The sequence below is a fragment of the Lycorma delicatula genome, chromosome 2 (assembly GCF_047948215.1).
Source record: "Lycorma delicatula isolate Av1 chromosome 2, ASM4794821v1, whole genome shotgun sequence".
Taxonomy (NCBI): Eukaryota; Metazoa; Arthropoda; class Insecta; order Hemiptera; family Fulgoridae; genus Lycorma; species Lycorma delicatula.
Window position 1 is genome coordinate 234,741,943 of NC_134456.1, and position 26,528 is coordinate 234,768,470.

Here is a 26,528-nt window from a genome sequence, read left to right on the forward strand (position 1 = left end):
TAACCGCACGATAATGGTATTCTACAATCAGAATTCACAGCACAAATGTCTGTGCACTCATGATTACATCCATTTTTTATGTGAATTAATACGTATCTATAACCTTTCCAAAATTAATGCATTATTATTGCTATTATATTTTTCTTAAAAAATAGTATATTCAAAAATATATCACAAAATTTATTAAAAAGCGGGAGAACAAATGACCAATCAAAAAAAGATGAATTATCTCGACTGATCGACTCACATTTCCGCATCCGAGAAATAGTTCTGTATGTGTCAGGGAAGTCTTTGTTCTGTAAGCAAGTTAATGAGTGGTGTAATCATCATGTCTAGAAAAATTGCGTTTACTTTTTTTATCTTCGCATTTGTAATCTCCTACACGAGTAAGTTTCTTATTTGTTTGCATTTAGATATGTCTTAATTCTTTTGTTGGCGTGAAAACCGTGTTTGAACACTTGCACTTCAAAGGTCAGTTGTACGTTAGTTCGGCTGATACTATTTGCGTTTCTTTTCACGTCATGAAAATACAAGTTTTTAATTTCGTATAATTATATTTCATTAAAGAGACGGTAACTTCATCCCATATAACTATTTTTAAATTAATTGTTAATAATATATAGTTAATATTTTAAATTTATTTAAAAAAAAATATATTAGGATTGCTTCCTTGTTGGGTTTGTTATCGCAGTATTAAGCCATTGCGTTTGGCTTTATTTGTTGAATATTTACGCATATAGTAAAGTGTTATTTTAAAACATTGTTATTCGATTATTTTTAGTGGTGTATATCTTTCAGTTTTTCATTTACGCAGTGGTACTAGGTTTTTTTTTGTCTGTGACATTGACAGAGTTTTGTCATCGATAATGGAATTTGAAACGTTGACTGTTTAACACTTTGTTATTGATTTGATGAGTATTTGTATTATACATTTTATTTGAACTATTAACACAAGAAAAACAGTAAATTAAAATTCCATTTATTAACAGGAGACTTGATGCTGTAACACTTGCCTAAAGAAATAGATTTTGCTCTTGCAAAGCAAAATATTTTTTTTTTTTTAGAAATGGTGTTTCAAAAAGATGAGAAGCTAATTAGTTTTACACTTCCTTCAAATTACTGATTGACACAATTCAAGCTGCTGGTTCATGGTTCACTGCTGTAGGAGCCATGTAAATAATTATGATCCAGTTGGCTGGAAGTGTAATTTCCTTGAAATTTTAAAGCAAGTCTACAATTTGTTTAACATAATCTATTCATAAAAAATATGTGCTGTAGGGAAATAATGAAGTATAATAAAATTTCATATTTATGGTGAATTTAATACAACTTTATTGTAATGTCTTACTTACGTGACTGCTGTGTCAGTAAAATGTAGGAATAATTGGAGTTCTGATTGGTAGGCTTTTTTTCAAAAACATTGATGAAAGAAAGGACATTAATGAAAATATAGTAAGTTGTATGTTGTCATTACTGAAATTCTTGGAAATACAATTAATGAGGCAAAAAATAAACTTCGGTTTGGTAAAAATTTATAATTGTTAAGCCTAAATAAAAAAATCTGTAGGGTTCAATTCTAATAATATTGATTCATGTAAAATCAGTTGAAAACAAACATAAATTATAGAAATTTGACTTCATTAACTAAATTGATGAAATAGTGACATACTACTATAATTTTAAACAAAAATATTTTTGATAAAGCAAAGAATTTTGAAACAACAGTATTAAAATAAATAAAAGACCAATTAATTAATAATAATAATAGTTTTATTCTCATCTTCTACAAAGTGCATACTGCTTGCAAAATTACATTGTAACTTTGTAAAAATTCTTAAAATAACTATTGCAAACTTAATATACACAACTGTGTAGAAGTATACATGTTTTATTATAATAACTGTGAAAGAAAATTACCTAACATGTTCTAGATATATTGCAATTTTTAGATCGTAAAAGAGTGAGAACTATAATTTGTGAAACTGTGTAGCATAACCAAAACAGTAGTCTGATTATTCTGATTTATCTGTGAGCAAAAACACTTCTCTGTTACGTGAAAGTGACGTAAAAATAATTAATTCAAAAATTAGAAAATTGTGTTAAAATTAAATCTTTAGCTGAAAAATTTTAAGATTGTACGATACATATAAATTTCATCAAGTAGAAAAAACCATTTGTTTTACCTCATTGTATTTCTTCAGTACTCTATAACCTGCTTTCTTTTGAATCAGTTTCCCAAATTTATCATAATATTTTCAGACAAACTGTCTGCTTCCCATTTTTTTCTTTAAGTACATGTTTAATATAATTTTTCCCAGCATTTGCATTACTTTGTTAACACCTATCAATAAATTTTTTATATCACTAAATTTAAATGTTATTATTCCCAACGTGCCGTTCTGAAAATTCTGATTTTCAGGAAGCATTTACAATTTTTTTCAGGCAATGGTATGGTGCATTATCCATTACTATGATAAACAATTTCAACAAATTTTGGTACTTAACAGTTATCTGCCCACCATGTATTTTTCCGTTTGAAGGGATCAAACTATAATTAGTTTGTTCACTGATGGTGCCACTGAAATGCTATATTGAAATAAGAAAATAATAAATAAAATTATAAATATAATCTTACCAAACTTAACCTCTGCTCACTTCGCTTGCTAACTTTGAGGGAAAGTTAGCAAGCGTAGGCTAAGTTTGATTAGATTATATTTATTTATTTTCATATTTCAATATAATGTTTCAGTGGTGCCATTTAAGAACTAACAGTTTGAATAAAACATTGATTTAAACAATGATTGTACATGGACAGATAATTGATCAGTTCCAAAATTTCTTTTAAACCACTACATACAGTTGTCTCCATTTCATTGTAATAACGCTTGGGAAGTTATGGATTCAAATACTTATTAACCACCATTCAGAAACATTTTTGAACTTCCATTTTCACTTCCTACATGCTTCACTATTAATCATTTAACCTTTTCAACTAGGATTTTCACTTCAGTTAACAAACCTGTCGTAAAAGCGTCTTTTGTGCTCTTTATCCATGCATATCTTTCCCATAATTTAATAAATTTTCTTACCCACTTCACAAAATTTCCTAATTTCTCTTAAATTTTCCCTACACCATGAAATAATATTTTTATTTCAATCAATAAAGAGTCTTTTTCTGACATGAAAGTTAGATTCATTGATTTTAAAACTTGTACTAATAGAAAATTTTGGCATTTCAGAATCTGTATTCAAATTTTGTTCAAGTTAGGAAGCTTGTTATTGAAATAAAACCTATGAACTGTTTTTTGATAGCTGTTTTAGTAAAATCTCCAACTTTTCATTTGTTTTCACAAGCTTTCGGGTCTTTTTAGGCTTAATGTGTTTCCATCAATTCTGTGGTTTTTTTTATTGTATTAAAAATTTTTCTTTTACTAACACCTGTTGCACTACTTTCTTTATGACCAATTCTTTAATAGCAATTTAGAGATCTTGTTTTAAGATTATATTCATTAACTGATTTTTTTTTTTGGAGCAACTTAAAGATTTCCTGGTTTGTTTCACAACAGAATCGCTCATTGTTAAAACCCCGTTGGCACAAAAATACTGCATAAATTAAAATTAATGAAAAAAAAACTAGTAAAAGTTTTATAAAAATGAAATACAGAATTGTATTATATCATACAGAGTAACATGGTAACATAGACTTGCAATACTTTCTTTTACTGAACTAAATAGTGTGTGAAGCATTACAAATATAATTTTTAAATATCAATAATAGGACTCAACAAATTTTTAATTGCTTGTCAAGGTATGCCACGGCACCAGACAAGTGATAGCTTGCAGCCTGTTATTGTGTACAAAAAGCAGTAATTGCACATGAGAGTGACAGAAAGACTGCCTAAACTACTGAGGTATTAGTCATACGTACTGAATTATATTTATATCTGCCGCACAGTTTTGTGAGTCAAGGATTAGGTACTCCCGAGATCATATATGGGAGTTACCATCATTATAACAAAACATATGTAAAAATTGAATTATTTACTATTGTATTAATACAAAACTTTTGAAAATAGAGAATAATAGTGGTGTAAAGTTATTCAGGGGGAGTATGATATGTACTTCTGAATATTTATGTTAAGTTATTTTATTCATTTTAATGTACTTAACTTATGCTAATTTAATATACTTATCTTATAGTTAACTTATACTTACACAGTTATCTTATGCTAATCTCTTTTATATTCAAAATATATCCTATTTATACTTATAATACATAGACTTGTTTGGAAAATTAGCTTATTTTTGAAAAGAAACTTTTGAAATAATCCTTTACAACTAGCCATTTTTTTTTAAATGCAGATTTAATTGTTGTAATTATTTTTAGTTGTTTAATGTTTGCAGGAATTTTATTGAAAATTTGAGGAGCGATAAAAAGATAAATTATATAGAAAATCTTTGTTTGGTTTGGGCAGTTGATGCTGTATGTTCACATATTAGCAACAAAACGTGTTCGCCTCTTTTTATATATAATGTTAGATTAATGTTGCCTATATATATATATAATGTCTAGAGTCTTAGTAGTTTACCATAGGAGTAATAGGTTCCATTCCCTGAAAATGGGTAAGGAATTAGAATTAAATGTTTGATGTTTTTTGAAATAGTTCTCATAATATACAGCTCCTCTCCGCATTGATATTCCATATTGAAGTTTGCATTCAATTAAAGTACAATATATTGATTTTATAATATACTCTGGCAGAGATTATAAATAAAACCAAGCATAATTTAGTTCTTTCTTTAATTTCACTGTGCCAAATTAATTATTTTGCGCTATTTCCCCTTCCTATTTTGTCTTGCAGTCAGTTAATAGTTTTGCATTTAAAACGGTAGTGGCTGAACTGATTTAGTTCTTAAACACAATTGTTTGAGTTTTATTTATATTCACCTGAAACTTGAAACCACGGGTTGACATCTCCATTAACCATTTCAACTAATTGTTTCTCATTGATAGTGCAATAACTCAGTGCTGCATCTCGGCAAATGTGATGGATCTGTTCAGTTTTCCTTCACATAGGTCATTTATATACACCAGGAACAGTTCTGCAGTGAAGGCAGAGTTTTGAAAAACTCTACATTTTACTGATCAGCTTGTACTTAAAATTTTACCTACTTTGACTTGCCTGGGTCCTGCCTGAAAGGAAACTCCCAAACTAGTGTTTGGTGTTACAAAGAGGAGTGTTGCACATGCCTTTGACTCCTGCATTTTGGAGTTTATTAACAGAATTTCTCAGTCAACTGTATCAAACGCTTTTCTGATATTAAGAAAATGACATATACATTTTTTTTTTATCATCTGTAACATTTTAAATATACATCAACACTTTTGACATAGCATTCTATGTTTAGTCCTTTCCTAAACCCAAACTGCAGTTTTTTGCTGTAAAACTCATTTTTTTTTATTAAAAATTTAGTCAGCTTGTTTCTAATTAGCATTTTCAGGATTTTTGAAAATACAGATAACAGGGCAATAGGTTTATAGTTATTTGTTTTGTATTTGTCACCTCCTTTGTGAACCGGAATGATCAACAGCCTTTTTTGCTTGTTGCCATAATGAGGTTATGAAATGCTAAAACATCTGAGATTACCACCTTGATGGTGTCAACCTAAATACCATTTCATTTCTAGAACAATAACTAGCTGACCTACTTTACTCATTATGATTTGCTATTCCGAATCCACAAACATTTAAAACTTTCATTGCTTTCCACTGTTCTTGCCAGAGCTAGCACTTTTCTTCTTTCCAGAGACAAGGTTTCATTTAGATATAGCGATGTGATAGATGGAAGATTTAAAAGTTATGTCTCAAAAAGTCTCGCTTTATTATTCTTCGCAGTAATTTCTCCTTGTTTATTCTTCTTGTAAATTTTATCAGTATTAATGGGAGGTTTGTCACCTTGGTAACCAGAAAGACCTATCGGTTATTTATTTGCTGATCTGTGATTTTACATCCTGGAGCATTTCCAGCAGTCTTACTCAAAAGATAAATAAAAGTTTTTATCCACAAGGTTGTTACGCAATTCAAGACAGTTAGCTTTTGAATATTGTTGTATTTCAGAAACTGTTTGGTGTAAGTCGTCTTCATTTCCCTTCTTAATTTCTCTAAGATTGAGCAATGCTTTTTTTAAAGACTGATAATTATTTTTCTTGATTAATTTTCCAAATTCTCACTCCATTCTTCTGCTGCCTTCTTCCATTTCATTGAGTAGATGGACCAACTGTGTTAATGAGATTTCCCCCTTTGATGCAGAAGTTTCCAGAGACAAGCTTTTTTGTTTTTCTTCTGCACGGTTCGCATCTCCTTTTTTTTTCATGTAGGAAATATTTCATTTATTTTCAAGTTTACACAGGCACCGTGAAACTTGAAGTTACAGTCACAACAAATTATTTCTGGATTGTTTCCATTTTTGAGCGTTTATTGCAGGCTTAGCACAATATTTTTGCAATTGAAAGTTGAAGTTTTAATTAATAGATTCACCACAACGCAAATTTGTATTGTGGTGAGAATACACAATATAAACAGAGGATTAAAATTATCACCAAAAGATGATGCACTGTAATTGCAACTGTTTACCTCGACCGCTACTCTATGACTATTTGTATGTTTTTCATTGAATAAGTGTAATCTTTTATTAGCTGTAATTAGAATAGAAAAAACTTTCAGGGTGTTTATATGTTCTTTTTTATTTATTTTCAACAGCAGAACAAATCTTAAAATTATTTTTTCCTTCATGAGACACTGTATACTGTCATAAACATAATATATTCTATGTTTTTTGCTAGCACTATTACCACCATCACCACACCAAACACAGTATAGCTGAAATCTTTACATGGGAATGGTTGTCTTTATTTTATTTTTATGAAAGAATTCTTTTGCTGCAGTTGTTATCAGTTTAATATTTGAAGTATAAGTTGCAGTTTGGGAACAAGTTGAATAAAAATTAATAGTTAACTGTAAAGATAAGTTACGAGGTATACATTTTTAAATAAAAAATAACAGTTGAAAATAAAATTGTTCTTGTTTCATTCAAGTTTAGGAACTTGTTTAAAACGTTGTTTAGGAACAACAGCAAAAATAACAGGAATCGCTTAATATTAACACCATAACTTATCTCATTTGCTGTTGAGCTTGTTTGTAGACTGATTTAATTTTATTGTGGCTGCAAATAGGTAAATCTGATCCTAGCATAAACTATAAACTGGACTATTGTACACTGAACTTGTAATTTGATTCACAGGTCTGGAACCAAAAGCATTATATTGTTAAATAAATTGCATTTATCTGTGAAGTTCTTCTGCTATTTTTATTCATCTATATGAGCAAAAATGTATAAATATTTTAGCGATTGATACCTTTAGTAGCTATGGCTAATTTGGCATTAAAACCACATTTTGTTGTGATATAAGTAACATTTGATAATGTAAAAATTAAAATATGATAAGTTATATAATTTCATTTGTCAATACATACTTAGAATTTCGATTAAATACAAATATAGTCATTGCTTAATATTTACATCTGGTTTCATTCACTGAAAATGCTGAAAATATAAAATGAAATTGTGAACTTTCATGAAAAAAAGAATAAGTTATTAAATTAAAATTAAGTAAGAATTACTAATTTTGGTTTTTAACTGGTTTACTTTAATTCACGGTCTGTAGAATAATGTTCTGTAACTAATGGATGATTTTACGAATTATATTAAGTTAAAAAAAAATGTTTTGCTACTGCTAATGTTATCTGTGGAGGTATTTGAAATTGTAGTTTTTGGCTGATCCCATTTTTAGTTATATTACTTTAAACATTGATTTTTTATTCCCTAAGCAGCAATGTCAGTAGCGTTCTTGAATAAATTGCGATCTCCAAGATTGTGATGCCACATGAACTCGAATCTATCATTTCTCTATCTGTACAGCATCACGGTGTGTTTTGCGAATTCCCGTGTATTTTCTGTAATTTGTGTTGAGCTCCTGTTTGTGGATCTACAAAATTTTGCAAATGTAACTGTTTGGTGACATATTTTCATGGCAGGTTTGCATTTCTCCAATATGTGTGTCGTTCATTGAAAATAATTGTAAATCCTCTTTTATGTAATTTGTTATGAAAGGCATTTAAATTTGCAAGCTTCTGTCTTACATCGTAATCAAGAAACATTTCTTATTTTCTTAGTAGTAAGCATTGAAGACACACTGCTGAGACAGTATATGGTCAAAATTACATTTTCATTATGTAAATGTACCTTTGTTAATTTCAAATTTCATACTGGTCCTCCAATTACTACGGGTTTGTTAATGATATTGTCAGCACAGACTGTGCACATAAAGGTTACTCCAGTTTCCAAAGTGTAGTGTATGATTTCTAACCGTTAACAAAACTTGACTGATGCTTGGCTCTTTGCTCAAACATAAATGTAGAATACTGTTTTCTGAAATTGTACTGGTGATATCTATTTATAGATATAATGGTTTAAATTCCTTACATCCCGCTGAATATGTCCACCGATCAATGGACATCCATTCGTAAAATCATGTCATGTCCCTGTTTAAATCCATCTGGATTGATAGATCCCCAAAAAATGTACTTTTAAGTGTAATTTTCTTCTTCAAACTTGTTTAAGTTTGAAAAAAGACCAACTTTTTGTTGCTGGAAATTTTTTTTTAAGTTCTTAATAAATTTTGTGCGTGTAGTCATTAAATTTACTATTTGAAGAATAAAACTTCATTTCATTTCTTGAATTACACTCTGGTGTAACTCCAAAACTACGTTTTGTAACTGTTTTATCAATCTAAATATTTTATTTAATAACTGTAGCTAATGCTGGCAGTTTACACTATCCTCGTCTGTACTGCCTTAGCTAAAATCATCATTATTGCACGATTAATTTCTGTAGATTTTTTGTGAGTTTTCTTAATCTTTAAACAAAAATTTGAAAGGAGGATATGAAAATTAATAAAAGCTTTTATTTACCTAATTATTGTTGAGTGCCACAGCTGCCAGTTGGCGGCCCTAGACAGTTGTATCAGGGGTTGTTTATACCATCTGGAGGCCTATGCGTATTCTACTTCTGTTGATGTTTCAGTTCAGCTGTTAAACTTTGTGAGATATTAGTTAAACGCTTAGTATTATAAAATTGTTTGCGGTCCCAAAGTTTTTCCATTATTTTCATAACGGTTGATGGTGAAATCCTGGGTCCTACTCGGTGAAGAAACGATTTTATGTTAAAAAAAATCTACAGAAGAACTAAAACATATTTTGGAAAATGAGAGTAGTAGCAGTGAATGTAGTACCGAAAGATACACTGAATATGGATATTTAGATGACAGTGATGTCAAATTGGGTAGTGAAAGTGATTTGTGCGAAGATGAAAATCTTTCTGATGCTCTCTGTGCAAATTATACACTGAGAAACTGAAACCGATGACAATGATATTCATAAAACTCAAAATGACAATACAAATATACCTGTACCAAAAACCACATGATGTGCAACAAATTCAAGAGCGGCAAGTAACCGTATTCACTATATCAGTAATGCGTAAGATCGGTCCGGTAATTTTCTTAAAAATCCTGGTCTTAGTATTCCCGTTCCAATTATCGGTAAGCCGATAAACTATTTTCAATTACTAGCTGATGATAAGTTTTTGAACTTTGCTGTTAATGAAACGAATAATTATGCAGATGTCTTAGATCAAAAATTAATCATGCTAAATGTGAAATTGTGACAGAAACAAATTTTGCATATTTCTGAGACTTGTTTACACTTGGGCAACATAAAGTTGTACCCGATAAAAGGTTATTAGTGTGCCCATCATTTAATTAACTGGTTTTCTGTAATTATACGGGTCAGAATAGATATATGGTAATTATGAGAGCTCTTCATTTTTGTAATGATGAAAAAACAGCAGGTATACATAAGGTACATTTTTTAAAGAAAAAAATTTCTAATTTGTACTGTCCTAAAATGGAATTATGTATGGTTTTTTTAGCATGGAGATATAGATATACTGTAAAAATTCGTGCCCAATTTTTCGACAGTATATTTAGAATAAAAAGCATAAATACAGGATTAAAATGTGTTAGATAAGAAGTATATTGTAAAAGTAATAATAATTTTCATAATAAAGTAATTAATTGCACGTTAACTAATATTGGTTTACTGTGACAATCATTGAATCCAGTCAGCGCCACATGACGTGTGTGGCCCTATAGAACATGCATTCATTCAGGAGGCCAACGTGATCGAGTTATCGTATACATAGTAGTTTTATAAGCGATATTAATGTAAAGATGTTAGAAAAACCACTGTTTTATCCAAATCTTTATACCACTAAAAAAAATTAAAAGTTCGGTTTCAGAAAAATTTTCTCAGATCGAGTGGCACCAACATTTTAAAAAACATATATATATATATATATATATATATATATATATACAAAACAGCGACTTATAAGATTTAATTAACCAAAGGTTTTCCATTTTTATCTGGTTTTTATTCAAACCGTTTTTTAAGGTTGACCAGTTTAGTCAATTTTTTTTATTTTAAAGAAGAATTTCCTCCAATTTGCGCTTGATGTTTTCCAGATAATTTGCATGAAAAAAGTTGTCAGTGTGAAAAGTAGAAATTTCTGTATCGGTGATTTGAAGATGTTTATTTTTTTTGTTTTTGTTGTTGCTTATTATATTAGATTGCTAAAACATAGTAATTACATATAGTGAATCACCATTATATAATTATTCTTCAAGTCTACCGCTCCCTAACACAACAGTGACCATCAAGTTTTGTATTTAGTCAAAATCCTTGAATATTTATGATTCTGATAATTTCTGTATCCAGTAATTATCATCTCCGATTCATGTATTTTTGGTTTTACTTGGTGATGCGGTTTTTCATACGGACCGAATAAGAATACTTGTTCTTTATACATTCTCTATATTTCTAACCGCCGATGTTATCAGTTCCTGTCTGCCCTTATTGTTTCATGCATAATAACTAAATTGAAAGTGAAGGTGTTCGGAGCTAGGTTAACTAATACAAGAACAAACATAACCGATAAAAGTTTGGAAAATTTAATGAAGAATAAGATTGTTAAGCTGAATATGACTTACAAAAAGAGATTCTGGAAATGCATGCCGATACTTCTATTTCAGAAGTGAAAGAAACTCAAATGCGAGAAGCAATTGGAGAAGTGCCAACTCTCATTGAATTAAGATCCAAATTATGTTAACCGATTACAACAATTAGATCGTAATTTATGAAATAATAAAACAAGTTTATTCACTTAATGAAATTCAAATGGTTTTAGAGAAGGAAGTAATTAACCGGAGAATAAAATCAAGTAAGCAGAATTAATTGTATGAATATTATCAGTAGCAACTGTATAGTAGAATTTGTGTTATTTTTTTTTTATTCATCACAGTATTTTAACAGAAAAAATTGTCTGTAAGGTGTACTCTGTTTTTTGCGTTTGTTATTAGTCAAATGTTTTGTTAAACCAAAATACTACAGTTCTGTTTAACTTATTTCTTAATAAATCTTTTACTAGACTTTATTAGTGTTATGCGATTGTAAAGATTGATTATAATTGGTTTTTTTTTATGGGATTGAGGTCAACTGCTATGGTGTCGTTAACCCAAATGGAAATTTGTAACGTATGAAAAATTATTTACCTAACCGGCATTTTTAAAGTGTGTATGTCTGTAAAAGTTGTGTGGAACCATAGCTGATCATTTTAGATTTCATTTCATAGGCTGATGTCTCGGGTATATAGTGTTATGGCCGATAAAGATTTTTACAAAAGTTGGTTTATAGAATTTAAGAACATCAAGATGTGTAGGTTTCTTCTTGCTTTGGCATCTCTTGAATGCAAATTGTTTATTTCATAACGCGGTTTGTTGTAGACCTCTTATTCACATTATCGATAAAAATAAAATAGACTACCTTACCGATCCTTAATTTGGTGTCTAATTAAAAAGTTGAAAGTTATTTTTTATATATTTGTCTAACTTTTCTTTTTAAGTTGTTCATTTTTATTTACAGTTAACCTTTTCTGATCATGTAGCCATTAAACTGGCTATCTACGGCGTCAGTTTTAAAACGCTGTTACAAAATCATTTTATATGGTATCTAAGTTTGTTATTTTGTTATATTCACAAAGGAATCAGTTTTATTACAAAATTTGAACGAGGTTTATACGATGTAAAATATTTTATTTAGACTAGAAAGAATATGACCCATTTTTTTCTCAGAAATGTGCTTGTGTGTGTGTGTGTGACTTGTGTATTATAATTGCTATGAGGGTACGAATTTATTTATTATTTACAAAAATAGCTTGTTATATTAGCAACATATCGATGTATTGAAACACAAAATAAATTATGTAATTCGGCACAAACAAAAAAAAAAAAAAAGGTTGTTGTGGTCATAAATATGTCACTCTTACTTGAGGTCTAAAATATCTTTTCTGACAAACGATATCGGTAAATATGAAACGATTAACGATTCGTAATGAGTAACAGTATACAGTAAAAGTTGTTTTTTTGTCAATCTGAATAGCCTTTTAAGTGGTGGGAATCTTTATAAAACGTAGTTTTCTCAATCTCTTTTCACTTATACTAACATATGTGATTTATGACACGGGTTTTTCATCATATTTTGCCCAATTTTCAACCGATTTGCCTGAAAGTATTATTTTTAAAATCAGCAAAGTATGTTTCATAAAGACAAAAAAAAATTTTCGCTAATAAAAAACGCGGTAGAAATGCGCAAAAAAATCCTGCAATTAAATTATCGTAATTTTTGTACTGTTTCAATATTTTTGTTGTTACAGGCATAAAAAATATCCAATCGTAACGGTTTTTTTTGTCAGAATCTGTTAAATCTCTTTAACATACTGTAATTTTTTGAAATTTTTTTCACAAGAGGGTAGCATAAGAATATGAAGGGAGGCAATCTGATACAAACATATTTTCCCGGAGCGCTAATCAACCGCCATTGTGATGGGAAAAGGTTAAATAACAAAATTATTTAAAGTCCCCTTCTTGTTTGGAAAACTATAAATCTTGGTTCAAGGTTTTAACCTGGTTGCATATTAACAGAGATACCATTGTTATTGGTTATAATCTTAGTTTTTTGCCCATTAGATGAAATAAACACTTTATTGTTCTTTCTAAACTTGGAAAGAAATTATACATTACTAACAAAAAAGGTTGTTTTTAATTTTAATAAATGAATCATTCTATGGGGGGTTTTTAGATTGAATTTCAAGATAAAACTTATTAACAATAAAATATAATTCATTTCCTTAAATAAATGTTTTTTTAATAACTGTTATAATAAATCATTGTTAATATTTCCTTGTGTTGGTTGCTTAAAACATTTGATAATTATTATCTTGGCCGAGTATTAATCTACCATATGGCCAAATAGGCATTACATTATGATATCCTTTGTTATTTGATTCTATATTACACACATATTGCAGCATTAACAGATAAATGTTATTTCTTATCTTTAGAAGAAAATATTTATGCATATTATTTTTTAAAGCTAATATATATTGTCCTAGTGAGGCTAGAGATAAAAAAAAATTAGGATTCTTTAAAATATTAAGTATGTCAAGGGATAACTGCTGCAATAATAGGAATTTTAACTAGGTTGATAGTGAAATATGTTATCAAATATATATAAAACGGTTTTTTGAACATTATTTGTAGTATATACTAACTTTTTTAATGAGACATTGCATCCATAACTTGATTTCAAAGTGTTACAGCATTGTTCTTTATCTAAGTTCATCATAATCGCTCTGATTCACGTAGTCATTTTAACATGGGAATCCAATCACAAAAAGTTATTCTTTTTACATAACATTGCATGCAATGAAACTTTGAGGTTTTAAGGATAAATATCATTTCCAGATATTTGTTGATAAAATGCTGCGCTCCAAATTTTTGTTCCAGAAAGCTGTTTATTTGCCCAAATCAACGAATTTTTAGTAATACTTTGGACTATGTGTGAGTTGTACCAGAAAACAGTGTTGTAATAAATGTCATTTAACATATCTGCTTCAAGTAATTTACAGTTTTAATCATTGCAGAATGTGTTCCTTTAAGGTTGATATATATATATATATATATTATATATATATATATATATATATATATATATATATAGTGTATATTATCTTATAGTGTAAATAAGATTTTAAGATTTTCACATTGGTTATTGATAAGAAGCATTTTTCTATTGCATTCTGAGAACTGTATCAGTTATCCAGTCAATGGAGTTGCTGGGTTAATGTGTTGTAAACTAATGTAATATCTACTGAAAAATGTAATTAATGCATTACTTAATAATCCGTTATTTTTACTTAATTTTAGCAAATCATTGCTCTTGGACTTGACGGCTGTGTTGAGAACATTGGAGTCCAACCCAAAAATTTTAATGTGTCTTGCTGTCTCTCTTTCCACTTAACACAATCATATCTTCTATCATCCCAACTACTAAGCCTTACCTTGTACCCCTGTAGGTTGCAGTATTTAATTAAAATTTAAAGAGCTGTGCTGTTTTATATAGTTGCATTGTAAAAATATTAAATGTTACTAGTTTCATCAGAGTTTTACTACAGATTTGATATTAGTAGTAAATTAATATTATTTAAAAGACAATTAAAGAACGTAAAATAATATCATAAATAAATTATATTTTGTAAACTTTCATTTATCATTATTTTTTTGTGGTTGATATTTACATTATTAAAATTCAGTTCAGCTTTTGTGTGTATTTGTCTCATTGTATCAGGAGTTTTCACACACTTGTTCGAAATTATAAAATTTAAGTTAACAATATTTAATTACAGGAAAAGATAAATTAAAAGTAAGTCAGTGTGACTTATGCTCACACATTTATCACTTCAATAATTGTACCTCAATTCTCAGTTGCTTAAGAAAGACAAATTTTGTAGTAAATGCAAAGTTCAGGTCTGATAGGATATGAATCCATCATCTGCATGAGTGGTAACTGTAATCCACCACGGAGATTGAAGCACTAAGATAATTATTATTTCTGTTACTTATCTCTCTTCAGACTTTATTATTATAAAATAGATTTCTTGAGTTGCATATAAAGTTAGTCATTGTCATTAGCCTATGCAAATTGTTAATTCATTTTATATGATGAGTGTGAAATAATTAAAAGATTATATTTAATCAGCTGGTAAGATGATTACTAGGTATGGATTGCACTCTGGTAGATTAACTGCCTCAGCAGTGTCGTTGTCGTTAATTCATTTAAATCAAAAAATCTTTTGTCAAATTACACCTTTATTGAACAAAATTATTTATGGTTTTCATACATTAAAATGTTTTAATAACTGGATTATAAATGAAGACTTGCACCTTTTTATTCCCACAGTGATTTTATGCTCATATTTTTATAATGTTATTTTGAAGCGATAGGTAATAGCAGTGTTTATTGATCTGTAGTATTTTTCTGAATCTTCCATGGTGGATTTTAATTTACGTACCACAAAATTCTCCTTAACTTTCCTGTATGCTAGGTTTATTTTACCAATGATCATTTCTCTTTCCACTTCTGAACACTTTCCTTTAATCCACTCTTCTTTCGCTAATTTGCACTTCCTTTTTATAGTATTTCTAAACTATTGGTAATTCCTTTTACCTTCTTCATCACTAACATTCTTATACTTTCTATGTTCTTCCATCACCTGCAATATATCCTGATATCCAAGGTTTTCTACCAGTTCTCTTTGTTCCGCCTAAGTTCACTTCTGCTGATTTAAGAATTTTCTTTTTAATATTCTCCCATTCTTCTCTATATTTTCTACCTTATCGTTATTACTCAGACCTCTTGGAATGCCCTCCTCAAAATTCTTCTTTACCCTCCCCTTTCTCAATCTTCTCTAAATTATATTGATTCATCTGATTCCTTTTCTTCGGGTTTTTAAACCCCAATCTACATTTCATTATCACTAAATTATTATTGCTATCGTTGTCTGCTGTAGGATATGCTCTGCAGTCGATGAGTTGATTTCTAAATCTTTTAACCATGACATAATCTATCTGATACCTTGCGGTATCACCAGGCTTTTTCCATGTGTATATTATTTTATGATTTTTAAACTGGGTGTTGGCAATCACTAAATTATACTTTGTGTAAAACTCAGTAAGTCAGTCCCCTCTTTCATTCCTTTTGCCCAGCCCGTATTCCCCCACAATACTTCCTTCCTAATTTTTTTTAGACATTTGCATTCCAGTCTCCTATTATTATTAAATTTTCATCCAATTTTATGTGTTTAATTGCTCTGTCAATTAAATTGAAGAAAATTGGATTTTCTTCAATTAAAAAGAAAATGCTTTGTCAGTTTCTTTGTACACACATTCTATTTCATCATCATCATCATGGCATATAGTTGTAAACCAGCGCTATCAGTTTAGCGTCTGATTTTATCCATAATACAATGATTCTATCGCTAAGCTGTTGGAAATACTCAACTTTCTTCCCTATCTTTTTGTTCAATTACAAAACCTACTCCTGCCTGACCTTCATTTGATGCTGAGTTAATTCTAAATATCACCTGACCAAAAGTTGTTACCTTCTTCCCACCAAAACTCGCTAATTCTTATTAATTGTATAACCAACCAACCTTTATTTTTAGACTTTAACTTTCCATACTCTGACTCAAAGAATGTTATTTTTTTATTTTTTGGTGACCCCTTCCTTAGTAGTTCCCACCTTGAGATCAGAATGGGGATTAGTTTACCTCTGGAACATTTTACCAAGGAAGGCACCTCCATCTTTGTTAAATGAAATGCAGAGAGCTACATTTTCTTGGAAAAAAAACCGTAGTTTTCCATTGCTTTCAGCTGTGCAGTGCTCAGAAGATTGAGTGATGATATAAGTCCTCCTGACTTACGCCCTTAGGAACTACTGAAAGAGCTGCTTCCCTCTTTTAAGAATCATTCCTTAGTCTGGCTCTCAACAGATACCTCTGATACAGTTGCATCTTTAGTCCAGCTACACTGTGTCACTGAGCACTCAAGCCCCCTCACAGTCAGCAAGATCTGATGATTCATAGAGGGAGTATAGTAATTATTAGAGTTATATTAAAAATTATCCAACAAACTGAATTAATTCTATTTAGGAATTGTTGACAGTATAATAACTAAATTGAAATACGTAATATAAATAGTTGTTCACCAATTGTAAGAATTGTGTAAGTATTTTGAATTCTCCTTTCTAAGATATGTTCAGTTTAACGAACTTAACATATCAATAATTTTGTATATGTTACTAATAACTTGATATATTCAACCTGAAAAACTTTTCACCAGTACAAAAATATTTTAGTATATTTTGTCAATTTTAAACTTCTGTTTTGTATTTCATTTCTAACAAACTAAATGGGTCAAAATTATACTCATTACAAATTATCAACTGCATCAAAAACTTGTCTGAATTTTTTCCAGCATAATTAAAAAAAGTGTGTAAAAGTAAAAATTTATTTAAATATAGAAATGTTGTTTACATACAATTTTTAATTCTAACATGCTATTAATGCATATTACACCAATTTTAATTATTGAAAATTGTAATTGTAACAGAAAAAAATTACATTTTTTCATATATTATGAAATTTTTTCTCAACTCTACATTGTAAATCATGAGTACAAAAAACCTTTTAAAATTATATTGCTAGTTAAAGATATTTATCATTCAGGTGATTATACAGCATAATCATAATCCTTGATACTTATTTCGTATTTTATTTTTCAGCAAAACAAATAATTAAAATAAATGTCTTTAACAATTAAGAAAGTTGAAGTAAAATTGTTTGATGAATTGTTCACCGCATAAGCTCAAAGCTTGTACATGGAAATATGAAAATGGGATTTTGTAAGATATGAAAAATGCCATGCCTGACTGAGATTTGAACACTGTACCTCCAATTGAAAGGTCAAGATGCTACTACGTGTATTTAACAGAATTAATAATTTGTGCTTCATTACATCAGAATGTACAAGACATTAAGAACTCTCCAGTAGAGTAAATTACATTTTTTAATTTATCTGACATCTAGTGTCAGAATTTAAAATTACCTTAAAGTGTGTTAATCTATTTAAAAAATAATTGAAAGTTGAATTTGAGAAGATAGGTAGATGCATTACATTGACTTAAATGAACTGTTCAATAATTAAAAAGATTATTGTCTATAAAAATTATTATTCTGGCTATATTTAGGTACTTGTCCCATTTTTCTGTCAACTTTTTATTCCAGTAGTAATGTTATGACTTTCCTTTTTGTATTTCCTTGTAGTAGGAAAGCCACTCCTGGCTGTATTCTTGACCTTTCATTCATTAAATAATATTTCTGCATTGCCATATGTTGCCATTTTTTTAGTGGAAGATTTCTTTCTTTCTCTTTTCCTGTGTAGCCTCTGGTAACTACAGTTTAGATAATTCTTCAGAGGATGAATGAGGATGATATGTATGAATGTAAATGAAGTGTAGTCTTGTACATTTTCAGTTCGACCATTCCTGAGATGTGTGGTTAATTGAAACCCAACCACCAAAGAACACCGGTATCCACGATCTAGTATTCAAATCCGTGTAAAAACAACTGGCTTTACTAGGACTTGAACGCTGTAACTCTCGACTTCCAAATCAGCTGATTTGGGAAGACGAGTTAACCACTAGACCAACTCGGTGGGTCTAGTGGAAGATTTAATAATTATTTATTGAACTTGGATTTATCATTTTGAGTGGGGTAAAAATAATTTTAGATTATGGAATGGAAACAACTAAATGTCGGCCAGTAAAGTGATGCTAACATTGTTTTGGTACTATATAGGTCCAATTTATTGTAATTTGGAAGCACAACATACAATGCCAATCTCAAACCAGTTTTTTTTTGGTGGGGGGGTTGGTCCTCAAATAGGTTTTAAGTGGCACCAAGTTAGCAACAGTGAGCAGATCAAGAATCGCCCAGATACAAATTTGAACAGTTCTTTACAACTGAAAAAGTGATGGGAAAAATCCCTATATATAGCCAGGAATTACATTAAAAAAGTAGCATTACATCATTGAGTAAATAATTTATCTCTAATTATTATTGAATGACCCTCATATATGAGATTAAACTTATTTCCATTTAATTGTGTATATTAACCAACAAAATGTAGATTATTCTGGTCTTCCAAATAATCTTATCTTGTGCACGATCACCCGTTGCTTTACGTTAACTGTTTTATGTGAAGTGACTGTTATTGAATTTATTGGGCCTGTTCCTTTTTTTTTATTAAATTGTTATAGTGTAACTTAGCAGTATGCTGATAGTTTCAAAACATTTTAGACCATTTAACAATGAGGTGTTTCCACCAAGATAGTACCACATCACACTCCATGAGAATACATAATGGATGCTCTTATAAACAGTGTTTCCTTTATTTGATTTCTTGGGACGGAAATTTTAGGTAGCCATCAAGATTTTCAGGCTTGTGTATTTCTTTTTGGGGCTATTTAAAAGCTGAAGTTTATAAGAAGAAATGAATATCAATAAAAAAACATGCTGGAAGTCTAACATGATGTGAAGAATGTGTTCTCTTTAACAAACCATTATTTTTTTTAGTTAAATGAAATTGGCTGCATTCATTTTATTTTTTTTCTCCTTTACTATTCCTAATTTGATCCAGTAATTTGTGCATGTGGTATGAAAATAATATCCTTGTGTTACATCTACATTTTTTTTTTTTGTAATTTCTAAAGTTTAAAAGTATCAAAAATTAGGAAGGAGATTATCCTATTATAATTGCAAACTAAAAACATGCCTGTGAACACTTTCTCATAGGTTATGAAATATTCTTTGTTCTTATAAAACTTCATTCAGTCATTTTACTTTAAATATGCTTAATTGATTATAAATAAATAGGAATTTGATCAGTTAATAGTACTTGTACAATGCAATACAAAACCAGTAGTACCAATGTAATGTGTATGTGACCAGTTGTTGACATTACATGACTTGCTTGATGCTTAATATGTTTTATGTAATATACTCTTTGGGTGGGAGACAAACTACAACATATTAAATGAAGGCATTAACTTATAAAAATTTTTATTTTTATCTCTGATAAAACTTACAAATCAGAAAACCATTGCCTAAAAAATGTCCACATTTTGCTAGAGGAAATAAAAAATGATCAGTTATTTGACAATAAAAAGTCATTTTTAAATTTTTATGCTAATTATGTGTATATCAAGTGGAGTTGGGTTTAAAAGTAGTCAGATTTCAGAAGTTTTATTTTATTTTTTTAAAGATTCTGAATAAAGTAACACCTTCCATAATTTTTACATCTGTTATGAAGAGAGTTATTCGTCTTCTAACTTATCACCAGATAATTACAATTAATACATTCTATGAGTACCTTACTCTAAAGAAGTAGTAACAAAAATAATAATTTGATTAGTATTTAGGAAACATTTGATACTTGATTTATTTAAAAGAATTGGTTTGAGTAAGCTTATGATTATGTATAAATAATGATTGTTTTAATACTTTATAATTGTTCAGTGGTCAGTGTCATGATATTAATTGAGGAGAGGGAAAAAGAGAGAGAGAGAGATAGAGAGAGAGAACTGTCTATGAAGTACCATATGTATTTTGTTTGTGCCTGTGTATATTGTTAAGAAAAAAGAAGAAATAGCGTAGAAAATGAGACTTATTTCACAGGGGGAAAAGGCCTGTTATGTTAAGAGTGTGTGTGTGTGTGTGTGTGTGTGTGTGTGCTCATCTATTTGTAATGTGCAATACATTGTTGGTAAGTAGATGTTTATACAGTTTACCTGCAAGGCATAGTATATCGGTCTTAGTGTATTTCTTCACGAGGAATGTCTTAACTGTACATCATATAGTGAAATAATTTCCCTTTTCATAATTTAAGGCTGAAGGTGTGCTTTCACAAGCGATGGTGGTTTTCCTGATCTAGAACTTACATTATCAGTTCACACGTGTTCTCCTGTATATTTGTATGTTTGTATATTCTAATATTCCTGCATTATAGTCACACACTCTTTATAAATTTTAGTCATTTCTGTTCCCCAATCTTTCTCCAACGATCGATAATTCATGTAAAATTTTATTTTTAGTAGAAAATTGGAGGAATAACAAACCAGCAGGGTAGACTTAATTAGCAGATTATACTATGATAATCGGTGTCAGATTCTATTTAAATTGATGTTCACATATAAGTGTGCATGAGATATGAGGATTAAATATAGTGATTTAAGGTTCTTATTTTTTAATCTTGTCATCTTGTGTTGTGTTCAGATCAGACAGCCTCCAAACTGTGCATAAATACATTTAAACATACAAATACTAGACAATTAAGAAGATTTTTCTTTGAAGTCTGAACTAGTCATCCAGAACCTTGGTTCATAAAGATTGTTTGATCAAGTATTTAAATACCATTTTCTGATTGAGCCATTGAAGAAATAAAAATTGAAGTAAATTTTTTCAATTGATAGTAATTGTCTTTCTGTTATTTATATATATTTATTGAGAAAAAGTTAAGAAAATGTTGAAAATAATGGCGTAAGTTCTCTCAAAAAACAACATGAAGTGATAAATTGTATGGATTTGCAAATTATGATAATTAAAAACACATCTATATGTTACAATAACATACAAATGGTATTGTATTGGCTTTATTGAAAGCAGTACTATCAGTTAATAGTGTGCATGTTTTGAAGACAAAACATGTTTGCTGTGTGCAAAATAACATAACAAACATTATCAATGAAGTTGAAAGAATTTTAACTTTATTAAAATAGAGAATTATTGATAATTGCTTGTTAAGTGTAACTAGAAAGTTTAAAAATAATTTTTGTTCGCTATTATACATGTGTGTATATATATATATATATATATATATATATATAATAGTGAACAAAGGGAATTTTTGTTTTGTTGTAGGGAATTCTCATTCTGTGGCTGACTGCTTACTGTTCGGTGTTTAAAGTTATGTTGTTAGATCGTATTCAAACAGAATTAGTGGTTTTTGTGCTTTTATAATTCATTGTCAGTTAGTTTTTGGTGACCTTGTGAGTTTCTGTTATAAGCTTGTTATTCATTTCTAGTTAATACAATGGATCTAACCCCGCAAAAGCAGTCGAAAATTATTGCTCAGTCCTAGCATACACAAATAACTCAGACAGATTGCCAGTGAGTGTAGTGTGGGGTTAGGTACTGTAAATGAAACCGTGAAAAGGTTAGGGAAATTGGTTTTGTCTCTCCAAAGAGAAAAGGAAAATGTGGATGGAAAAAGAAAACCACACTGGCACAGGATTGATTATTAATAATAAAAAGCAAAATTATCCACAATTGTCAGCTGTTGACCTTAATAGAGACTTGAGAGCCAGTGGGACTAATGTTTCTGATGTGACAGTTCGTAGAAGATTGTTGACAGTGGGAAGGATTGCTTGGTAACCTAAAAAGAAGCAGTTGCTGACACAGGTTATGAAGACTTCAATGGGCAAAGGTACATAAAGTGTGTACTACTGAGATGTGGAAAAAATTAATTTTTTTCAGACGAGACTCATTTCTTTGTCCAAGGGGAGAGAGTAGCCTACATTCGTAAGTCAGCAGATGAGTCAAACCTACTACACCTACACCAGCACACCTGTAACAAACACCCAGCCAAAAAGATGTTTTGGGAATGTTTCACAAGAAGGCCAGGAGCACTTATGCCTGTAGATGAGATGATGAAATTGGACCAATACATTAATATACACCAAAGTAAAATAGTCCCGCTTATGCAGAAGAGCCCAGACCTCATTTTCCAACAGGACCTTCTACTATGTCACACATCAAAGAAAGCAAAAGAGTTCTTCAAAAACCAAAAATTTGATTGCCCTTGTGGCCAGGGAACTCCCCTGACCTGAATCCCATTGAAAATTTATGGGCTGTATTAAAAAGAAGACTTTGGAAAATGAATTGTAGTTCAAAAACTGACCTTATTAATTCGGTGATACAGGTTTGGTTTCAAGATGAAGAAATTAAAAATGATTATTTTACCTTAGTGGAATCAATGCCAAAGAGGATTAATGAGATTAACAAAACCAAAGAAGGACTTATAAACTATTAAATTTGAGTAAGTTTGGCTATTAAACATTTTTTCTTTTAAAAATAAAATTTTCTGTTAAAAATACTGTTTGGATTAATTTGTTCACCTCTGTATATAGGTGATCTAACTGGCAAAGTTTTACTCATCTGCTGACTTCGAATGTAGGCTACTCTCTCCCCTTTGACAAAGAAATGAGTCTCGTCTGAAAAAATTAAATTTTTTCCACATCTCAGTAGTCCACACTTTATGTACCTTTGCCCATTGAAGTCTTCATAACCTGTCTCAGCAACTGCTTCTTTTTAGGTTACCAAGCAATCCTTCCCACTAAAATCTATTTTGTTACTCAAAGGGGTTGATGAATAATGAAGCCAACAAAACCGCTAAAAACACCGCCGATCCTTCTAACCTTAAACAACATATCCAAAAATACTGATATGTGTTTTTTCAGATAAAAATTACAACTGAACTCATTAGAATGAATAAATTTATGATTAATAAATAAATAGTCAATTACAAAATGATAAACAATTCAAATGCAATAACAAGTTGTTCAGTTCACTTTACCTTATTTTAATGCTGCTAATGGAAGTTATGAATAAATCTTGCACTTTTTGAAACAAACTAATATAACTTAGTGTCCCTACCATTTTTTTTTTATTGAGTAGAACTGATAAGTCGTCATTCTTATTTGGTGTAATGTTGTGTCCTCTTCCAGTAGTTGATAGAAAAAGCTCTGAAGGCGTGAGAATCTTTAAAATATTTCTCATATTTGATTATCCCTCTGATTTCGTGAATGAAGTATCAGGACCCCGGGGATGGAAAAAGTTATTTGATATTCCTCTTCATTTTCGTGCTTTTGACTTCAATGACTTTGCCTAACCACCACTTGCCCATTGTATAGGCAGCAAACATCATTTTTACATTTTGGCTTTGGTAAACCTATAAACCAATCATCAGAAACACTAATTTCCTTGTGTACCGATATTAAAATAAATGTTTCTGATTGAGAGGTCGCCCAGACTTTCAGAATACATTTCTGATTTGTTGGAACATAGCTGTGAAAGGTTCTTCTTTCTGGGACTGTTGTGATTACTTGATAATGAGAACTGAGTTATTCTTCAGTCTCTTGAACATCCCTATTAGAGCAGAAAATAAATGTTATATTTTTAATATTGTCTTTGCAATAATTGTACATTTCAGAAAGTTGTTGACTGTCATTCAATTTGGTTGTTGACTTTCCTTTGAAGGCTTGCTTTAGTTACAGTCCTTCTTACAGTTCCACCAATACCATCACATGGTCCTTATCCATGGTATGAGGCAAAAAATTCCATTCAGGTGCAATTTTAAAATCTTGATGGTAGCACAAATTTAAGAAATTTTTTTGTTTTTATACTGGGCTGAGGAGCCATCAGAAAATTAAAAAAATTGTTTAACATGTGGTAACAACTTTATAATATAACTTAGTTTTGAAAGCAGAAGAACAATGTTGTATTGTGCTTCAAGTACTCACTAATCACACAGTAGCTTCGGCTTTGTAATTTTCCTTCTTTTTTAAAATATATGATAAATGGATATACTGTGGCATAAGTTTTTGACCAGTGATATGACTGGACTTCATCCTGTATCACAAAATGAAAATTTTGATAAAAGTCTCCCATTACAATACATTCACCCTCCAACAAGTTTTCCTTTTAATGTTGAGGAAATTAGCCTGATTCTTTGCAACAAAATGATGCCCTTTTAGATTATTTAAATTTTCAATAAGTTTATCTAAGTACTCATGGAAGAATTTGAGTAGTTAGTTCACAATGCTCGACAGAAACCTACAGTTTGAATATAATTTCAGAATCAAAATCATCCCAGCTCTACTGCAGTAATTAGTGCCTAGATATTTTTCACACTGTGATAGCATGCACATTTCATTTTCTATATGAAAGGACCATTTTCCATGGTTGAAAGGAGAATTTTATAATCTGATTTTATTTTTAGAACAGATAGCATGTTTTAAATGTTGATGAGTAAACATACCACACAATGAGTACATATGATCCACCAGCCAGAACACAAAATTTAAATAGCAAATTTTGCAAAACCAATTTTTAAATTGTTTTTCTTTGAGGCTTGTATACAATTCTTTTAAGTTACACGAGATAAGCCTTTTTTGAATATTAATTTTTTTCTTGTCAATTTGTCTTAGAGAGACACAATCCTTCTTGCCACCCGGCATCATTCGGCTATGCTCATCATTCTGGTAAAAATCTTTGACACATTTAATAAAATTTTCATCAATTACAAGGCTGGGTTTTTTTTTGCTGATTTGTGACAAAACTCCACTTGGATTGACGGGCTAAATACTGACTAACAGGAAATTCATTTTGAATTTTTTGAATGCTCCAGCTGCTTTGTAATAAACTTAAAATATTAATTTTTTCCTTGGTTGACGTAACTGCCTTCATTTTAATAATTAATTCTTCATATTCTCTACCTAAATCAGCATAATTTTGTGGAACTAAACTGGTTCTTTCTGTAGAAATATTTAAATCAAAGGAATCATTTAATTTACTGGTAACTGACATGGCTATTTTTCTAACTTTATTTTTTTAAATTGGTTCCTTTGTGCTGCTCGATAATTTTTGAACCTTAATGGGGATAGACCTTAATAAGTGCTGAACAAGTGTTATTCACAGACTTGATTATAACACATTGAGGCTCAAATATATCTTAACATTCCGGTTCGCTTTCTGTGTCATTTTGTGGTTTTTGTATTTTGTTTAAGCATTTTGTACACAGTGCTTTGCCTAGAATTAATTTTAAATTTGGATTGCCTGTTGAAAGTATCATATCTATTTCTCAAAGAGATTGCTTAACCGGTTTAGTGTGACAGCTAAATGAGTCAGACCACCTTTTCCCATTAATATGAAAATATTTATTTAAATACTCAATTTTATGAAAAGTACAAATATGTTTTGTTTCAGTTCATCCACTTAAAGATATCAATGTAATTGCTGTTCAGTATCGTAACAGTATATACATTGTGCAATACTGAAGATCTATTGTAAGTCAATTTGTGATGTACTGTTTCAGTGTAAATGCCAATTGAACACCCCATAATCCGTTTTTATAAAATGCAAGGGTTCTTACAATAACAATACAGTTTATATAAATTATAAAACTACCAATGGCAGCACCTCACTTATCTTATACAAGTTTCTCTACAACTAAAATAAAAATTTCTCTTAATAAGATTAAAAAAAAAAGATATCACATAAAACAGAAGTTCACTGCTAATAAAATTACTTTATAAACAAGTGTAAATTACCTAATCA

The 26,528-nt window shown here is 29.9% G+C and overlaps 1 protein-coding gene across 1 annotated transcript in view; it reads left to right on the top strand.

Annotated features, from left to right (window-relative positions):
• The first annotated feature begins 227 nt into the window (after window positions 1-227).
• Lamp1 (lysosome-associated membrane glycoprotein 1) overlaps window positions 228-26,528 on the top strand; it is a 49,959-nt gene continuing 23,658 nt past the window's right edge. Inside the window, exon 1 of the mRNA XM_075357395.1 lies at window positions 228-386. Coding sequence (XP_075213510.1) covers window positions 275-386 — 112 coding nt within the window. The 5' untranslated portion in view covers window positions 228-274. The remainder of the gene's footprint in view (window positions 387-26,528) is intronic.